Below are 7,925 nucleotides of genomic sequence, written 5' to 3'. Positions count from 1 at the left end.
TCTCCATTTTAAAAAATGATGCCCCCTATATTCTGAGACTGACCTGTATTTCCTTAACCAAACCTGTGGCCCGGGATGCTGAGGACCATCAGGTGTGAATTGAGCATAAAAATAAATCCCAAAGCTGCTTTTGTCACCCTTGCATGCTGATCACTCTGCCCTCAGCAGGTATGGATGATGAGGCCACTTACAAATTCAAAGAAAGGCCAAACTGGCACAGTGAGTCATTGGATGTTGCTGGCACAGCTATAAAGGTCTAGTGGCCCAAGTTAGGAACCTGAATTCAAGCAGTGGGACAAATGAGTGTTTGGCATGCAGCTCATCATCTTAAGAGTTACTATCTTCTTGCCCTGGTGTTTCGCCCTTCCAGTGCCCCCTGCTACAGTCCATAAAGGATGGGACTTTGTTAAGGTAGGTGAAAGACTCAGGACCACATTATTATGTGGTGACCATTGTGGGTTCTTATTTCGTGTGTGTGTGTATGTGTGACTGCATGGTATAATGATAAATACATACATTAATATTATATATCAAAACATTTTATTCAATCTGTGTGTTCATTTTACTCTTCTAATTTTAAGAAAAAAGAATAATTTTTTGTAGCCCTTAAAAGTGTTTTTGGGCCCTAGTCACTGTGCTTTCTGTGCCTAATTCAGCCCCATTGCTCATCTCTCACTCTCTTAGTCTTCTAAATGGCATAGTGAACACTCCAGTTTATACGCCTCTGAGCCTGCTCAGTAGTGAGAGATCAGGGGAAATAATTCAAAAATTAATGTGACCTTCACATTGACTGAGTAATCTCTCAGTGAATCTACCAGACACTTTCCATTTCTAAAAAAAGTATGAATTTGTTCCAAACCTTTTAAGCATCCAAAATACCTAAAAAATGTTATAACTGGTTGCAGTCATGTATTTTGTAATTGTATAGGAACCTAGTCAAATTTCCTGCTAATGTTTAGCCCAGAACAATACAATAAGTCATTTGCTTCTTAGTGCCCAGCTCAGCTGATAATAAAACAAAGACATAAAAATGCAGTCATATAATTTAGGAAAAAAAACAGTCAATAGGTTTACATCAAGTACCCGTAAGAACTGTGGAATAGATCAAGCTGCACCAGATAGGAGCATTGCCCTTAAAGTATTTTGAGTGCAGCTAGGGTTCAAATATAGACAGAGAAAGCCTAATTACAATACAATGTGCTTTTTCTGTTTTTAGAAGTTTACATTTAATACACCAGACTGGCAGAAAAATCAGTGGAGACAAGGAATAGGTAAACAATGGGCTCTTTAAAAGTCGCTAAATGAAATGGAAGTAAATGCGAATGAAATGGGGGAATGCAGAACTAGCCAAATTTTATGTCCTGGAGTGATTGATTCTGTCCTGATTAAGAAAACCTCCATCAACTTCCATCGGTCAGAAAGACCAGAGGCCATCTTCCCTGGGCAATTCCCAGGTAATACCTTCATGTGGTTTATACTTGGGTTTCTCCATCCTACAACTTGGAAGCTTTTTCTTTTTAAAAAAAACGTTACAGCTTATCCAGGTTATTTTTATTCTGTCACCTGTCCTTAATGTCATTTCACTGTGGCATAAAGAATCAGGGATGGCTGCCATCATCTCACTGAGAACAGGAGACTTAGGAAGGCCAAACTAAGTACCATCCATCTGAGACCCTCAAAGAAGGATATGCCCAGGGTAATTAATATATAGGTCTTCCCTATTGACTCTTAGTACTCATCCTTCTTGATCTAATTCAGGACTATTTCCATCAATTTTTCCTGACCAAGAAGGAGTCGCCACTTCTTACCCAGGAGACACAAATACAGCTCCTGCAACAATTCCATCGGAATGGGACAGGCCGACTTGATATGCAAATGCATGGCCTGCTGCACCAGCCCCGCTGTGGGGTGCCTGATCGGTCCAACACCTCCATCTCACCAGGAAGATGCAAGTGGAATAAGTACACTCTAACTTACAGGTGCTTGTTATTAAGGTCTAGAGGATAATGTGTAGGGTGATGACCTCAAAGAGCTTTCTACCAGGTCTCTCCTGGAGGCACCTCTATTGTCTTCTGCTTTCATTGGCAGCCCACTCAAAGCCCAAAATCTCCCTCAGAGAAGACAATACTACCAGATCCCTTTCTAACTTCCTCTAACCATCTCTTTAGAAAGAAGACAGCATAACCACTATCCTTTCCCTTTGTTAAATCTTTTCTTTTTAATTTTAATGTGTGAGTGTGTGGATGGTTCTAAGGCACAATTTTGAAAGCTTAATTTCTGCCTAGGTTACTCTTTCTTTTGGGGATTCTAAATATATTTGAGATATCTAAAGCAAACAGTACTAAATTATGTAGAATGCTATACATTTTAATCTATGTAGAATACTGTATATTTAATTTAATTTAATTTAGTTCACATTGTTTTATTTACTTATTTTTCTGCAACCACCAGATAGGGTTGTTGTTCTGAGACTTTAGCTGACCTAAGAATAATGTAGGATATTGTTAAAATTCTTAGAAATCTATATTTACATGTTCAATTCCTTAAATTTCTGATTTAGTTAGTCTGAAATTAGCTCAACTTTATAAATGACCAAAATGAATCCTAAAACTATTAAATGATTCTCCTTAAAGTAGAATTATTCATGTTTAGAGCTAGGATAATTCCCATACCTCTGAACTTTTTCATTTAGAGATTACTTTCCTCAGGATTATCAATTACCCACATGATATGAAGCCATCCACAGTGAAAGACAGTATATATAAGGCAGTTTCCATTTGGAGCAATGTGACCCCTTTGATATTCCAGCAAGTGCAGAATGAAGATGCAGACATCAAGATTTCTTTCTGGCAGTGGGGTAAGAAATTGACATGGGAAGAAGGATATGTACATGCCCTGTGTAAAGGACAAAGGGTTTCCATCCTTAAACAAAAACTCAGTTCCTCTATTAAAGTTTCTGAGAAAAAAAGTCTGAAAAAACCCTAATGCAAAGCAAATCCTGTAACACAGGGCAGACACTTTTAGTAAAATGAAGCAATAAAAAAAGAAGTGGTATTGGCTGCAGTGTGAATATGGTGGGGGTATTGCACATTTTCCTTCCAAAAATGATGATGCATAGATCCCAAATCGATTGAAATGCTATTCAAAGTTGATCCAACCTACTTATAAAAACTTTCAGAGTTTAAATTCTCTTTCCCTTTTCCCCTACCATTTTGAAAAGAGGTTATCATTATTATTATTGTCTAACTTATAAGCTTTACTCAGTGTCTGCCATCTCTCTTTCCTTTTACCCTAGATAAGAGAGCAGGAAGATTTTTGGCCCCACCTTATTTCTCTGCATAGATAACGCCTTAACCCTTTCACATCCCCAGTGGTAGACTGTTGCACAGAATCCTAAGTCTCTGAGGCTTACTTAAGACTATTCTGGCCCTTGTTTCTCCCTCCATCCTCATCGTGACCATAGCTTCTGTCGTCCACAGCCCATGAAGATGGCTGGCCCTTTGATGGACCGGGTGGTATCTTAGGTCACGCCTTTTTACCAGATTCTGGAAATCCTGGAGTTGTCCATTTTGACAAGAATGAACATTGGTCAACTTCAAACACTGGTAAATGCCTCGTTTGGTGGGAATGCTAGAACTGTCTGGGAACCTGGGTTTCAGTGTTGATGGTCTCCATTTAGGGATCCAGAGTGGTCAGGGTGAGGTGGAAGATTTGGCTGAGGAATCAGTTTTTCTTCATAAGTGAGGAGTTGTGGGATCATTTCTGAACACAGAAGATCCCATAATAAACACATTGTCAGATTGTGGGGTTTTTTCCTCCTTATCTCTTTGCTTCTATTTATCAGTCCCTCAATTCTTTCCATGTGTCTTTTTTGCTTCAAGTTTATCTGTCCAAATATCTTGCCCTTCTGTTTTCTACTTACCTTCTTTCCCTCCTTGCCTACCTTTTCCTTTACCCTCTAACATTAGCCCTTTCCTCCTGTTCTGTTCTCTCCTTTTTCTTTGTTCTTTTTCACACACTTTCTGCATTCCCTATGCATAGTTAATTTTGTATTTTTTTTCTACAATTTTTCAGGATATAATCTGTTCCTGGTTGCAACTCATGAGATTGGGCATTCTTTGGGCCTGCAGCACTCTGGGAATCAGAACTCCATAATGTACTCCACTTACTGGTATCACGACCCTGGAACCTTCCAGCTCAGTGCCGATGATATCCAAAGGATCCAGCATTTGTATGGTCTGTGCTGTTCAAGGAAGAGAAGGGAGATCTGGGCAGGAAAATTCCACCTGAAATTTACTGGTTTTTTTTTCTTTTTTTCTTTTTTTTTTCTGTTTCCATAGGAGAAAAATGTTCATCTGACATGCCTTAATGCTGGCACAGAGGACTTATTCAACCTGTCCTTTCAGGGAATTTATTTGAGGACCAAAAACTCAAAGCACTACAGCAGCCTTGGCGATTGCTAGGATGAAGCCCTAAAGAATGCAACCCAGTCAGGTTAGCTGAACCAACACTCAAAACACTACTGAGTCACAATAAAGATTGTTTTAAAGAATAACATTTTGTCCTCACAATTTGATACGTCTCAGCATTTGCTATGTTCAACCACTGTGATCAGAGCAAGAAAGAAGTGTATATAACAGTGGAGAACTCTGGCAGAGATGGTCATGGGACTGCAAGAAAAGAAAGCATAAGGTTAGGAATAGACCTTTGCCTTTTACTACACAGGTAGAGTTTAAGGAATGTTATTTTCTATGCTGTATTTAATATGCCAGTTATTGAGACCAATTGGTTTAGTGGCTTATCTAGTTATTAGCTATGAAACTTTGGTTAAATCACTTAACCAAATCTGGCAATAAATAAAGAAAAGAAAATGGCATTCCAAACTTGAGTTTATTCCAGAAAGACAACATTGATATTTGAAAATAAATCAATATAATTAATCTCATTAACATGATATTAAAGAAAAATAATATGTATCATCAAAGCATGAATTTCAATAAACCCAAAATAATTTTATAAAATTCATCATACATTTTTGACAAAATCCCTTATCACATGAAAAATAGAAGATGACCACATTCTTTGATAAAAGCAGGTACAAAAAATCTTAGCAAACATACTTAATGATGAAATGTTAATAACCATACCTGTGATATCTGCAAAAAGAAAAGTAAACAATTTTTATCCCTTCTCCCCAAAATGCACTGGAGATCTTATCCAATGCAACAAAGCGATAAATATAGAGAAAGATAATGAAGATTTTAAATAAGAGAGAAAGAAGCTGACATTACTTGTGGAGGTGTGATTTGGTGCAAAATAAGACCTTAGAGACTACAGGTCACTTATTAAAAATAAAAAATAAGTTCAGAAGTTCTTCTGAAAAAAGACAAATTAGCTTTATTTTTACATAACAGTCCCAAAGACTTAGAAAAAAAATTAATCATGCTATTTACATTAGCACAATTGAATGCCAAATATGTGAGAATAAACCTAGTGTAAAATATGTAACCTCCAAACAGAGGAGTATAAGATAATATTGAGAAAAAATAAAGACCTTAATTAATTGAAGTTCCTGTTCTTGGATTAGTTGTCTTATATTCTAAACATGTCAATTCTCCCCAGATGGATCTATAGATTCAACACATTCTCAATAATAGTCTCAATATATATCTTGATAGAAATAGATAATCTGTTTCTAAAATTTATAAATAAATGCAAAGAGGTAGGATAGCCAATATGCAAAGAAAAAAAAATGTGTTGGGAGATCATGCTTCTTACCAAGCACTGAGGAAGTAGCAATGAACTAGATAGTAGGTTTTGCCTTTAAAGTGCTTAGTATGCCTCCTTAAAACCTGTTGCTTAATAAATGCTTATTAAGCACATGACTAATAAACAACTTTGTTCAGTGAAATGTGGTAAACCTCTTATAATGGAAAGCCTTATCATTGCACTTCATCATCATTGTTCTGTACAATGCCCCTAATTAAAGCTGAAATTTCAGTATTCTTCTGGATCACAGTAATTATCATACATTTACTTTCTTATACTCATTTGAGAAAACTATTAAATTTGAAAGAAAGAACTAAGACTAGTGGATGAAAACAGGGATGCTTTTCTACTATTTTCAGTTTATGATCATATGCTCTTGCCATACCTGTGATTAAGGGCTTTCTGTGGCCATTTCATCTCTGGGGATCCAACAGACTCTGACACCAATCCCTAATTTTCTTTGCCAGGAGAAACCAGGAGTATTTATAGAGAGGGTGGAAGCATTCAAGCCTCACTACTCACAGATTCAAAGGTTTTCAAAACCTGAGGTTCATAGAGAATCAAAATTGTAGCATCTTTAATCAGTACAGGTTTGACTTTCAGGTAGAAATGGGAACTTTTCTTAGGTGAGAGATAAGCCAATAAGAGCAACAACTTAAACCATAGAAACACAAACAGAAATTAGAAGAAAGAAACAGCCAATCAAAGGGACTGGAAAAAATAGAGGATTACATACTGAAAAGACACAAATTTAGGTAAAAACAAAATAGAAAAAAATGGAAGCGGGAAGGAGACTAGAAAAGATAGTAAAGATATTTCTACACATAAAATGAGACAGAGAGAGAGAAAGCCACAGACGTGGGAACAGAAAGAAAATACAACTTTACATATAGTGAAGAAAAGTTTAGTCAGAGAATGACAAAATGGAACTGTGGATCATTTGAGAAATGGGCTATTGATTGCAAATTAACTAGGCATATTGATTCAATTGTGTTATGTTTAAATTTCAGGTAAGTGTTAATTTTTAGATTATAAATATTAGTTGGCAGATTTTAGCGTAGTTTGTATGTGGATATAGTTTACTAAAGAGAGTAAAATTATGAGAAAGATGATGTACCATTTATGCAAAAGGAAAAAAGAATTATTGTCATCTGTGAAAAAAATTAAATTTATTACAATATTATAATATACCAATAATTGTCAGCGATTTTAAGATAAGCGATAAGCTGATAAGCAGAGAATAGGTTTTGAGAACTGCAGCTAGGATACTAGAGAGGCTGTAAAAAAAAAATGGTCTTATCCTCAGTAGTTCTCCCTTAATTACCTGGAATAGGTGAATGTGTGACATAAGCCGATTCATGCCTCTGCCCTTTGAAACAGTCTTGCTGTTACTTTCAGTTCTTTTCTATTATTTCTCTTTCAACCTCAGTGCGATTAAATTGTACTAAAATCAACAAGAACCACAAAGAATCATTGTCAATGACCTAGAAATAGAGCCAAAAGAAAATGAATAGAGAAAAGACAATAAAGGGGTTTTAAAAAGTGAAAGACATGACAGATGTGTCAGTGAGAGAGTAATAAAGGGAAAGTACACACAGAAAGAGAGACTGGAAAGGGGTTTTGGGGGCCCGGGTAGTGGAGGAAATGCGGAAAAGTAGCTCAAAGAGTACAAACTTGCAGTTACACAGGAAGAATAAATCTAGAGATCTAATATACAGCATGACCACAGTTCATAATATTGTAGAATGGGAACTCTTTTCAGGTGAGGGATAAATCAATGAGATAAAGCAGTGAGTTAATAATATTGTAGAAATGGGAACTCTTTTTAAGTGAGGGATAAACCAATATGAGCAAGAACTAAAACCACGGAAACTGTATACTGAGAATTTGCCAAGAGAGTAGAGCTTAGGTGCTCTTACCATACACATGCACGTGTGTGCACGCACACACACACATGCACACAGTAATGATCATTTCACTATGTATCTGTGTGTGTGTGTGTATATATATGTATATCAAGTCATCATTCTGTACACCTTAAACATACACAGTTAAAAATTAATAGGGAGTACAAACAGAAATATTCCTGCCTGTCCTAACTTCAAATCTGTTGGCCAGTCTACAACTGAAGTTTTCTAAACCTTGAAATCTGCACA

General features: G+C 36.4%; 1 protein-coding gene across 1 annotated transcript; it reads left to right on the top strand.

Annotated features, from left to right (window-relative positions):
* The first annotated feature begins 312 nt into the window (after window positions 1-312).
* MMP26 (matrix metallopeptidase 26) lies at window positions 313-4,369 on the top strand. The gene is made up of 6 exons (XM_038004942.2): window positions 313-411; window positions 1,759-1,979; window positions 2,709-2,857; window positions 3,480-3,605; window positions 4,075-4,236; window positions 4,341-4,369. The coding sequence occupies exons 1-6, from the start codon at window positions 313-315 to the stop codon at window positions 4,367-4,369; spliced, it is 786 nt and encodes a 261-aa protein (XP_037860870.2).
* Window positions 4,370-7,925: the final 3,556 nt, after the last annotated feature.

The sequence above is a fragment of the Chlorocebus sabaeus genome, chromosome 1 (genome assembly GCF_047675955.1).
Source record: "Chlorocebus sabaeus isolate Y175 chromosome 1, mChlSab1.0.hap1, whole genome shotgun sequence".
NCBI classification, from domain to species: domain Eukaryota; kingdom Metazoa; phylum Chordata; class Mammalia; order Primates; family Cercopithecidae; genus Chlorocebus; species Chlorocebus sabaeus.
This window is presented reverse-complemented; position numbering and strand designations above follow the sequence as displayed.

Bases quoted from the DNA above. Each gene is read 5' to 3' on its own strand.
- MMP26 (XM_038004942.2), top strand. From the start codon at position 313: ATGCAGCTCATCATCTTAAGAGTTACTATCTTCTTGCCCTGGTGTTTC. The intron at 2,858-3,479 runs GTAAGAAATTGA...TGTCGTCCACAG, and splicing joins GATTTCTTTCTGGCAGTGGG to CCCATGAAGATGGCTGGCCC. The intron at 4,237-4,340 runs GTCTGTGCTGTT...CTGTTTCCATAG, and splicing joins AAGGATCCAGCATTTGTATG to GAGAAAAATGTTCATCTGAC.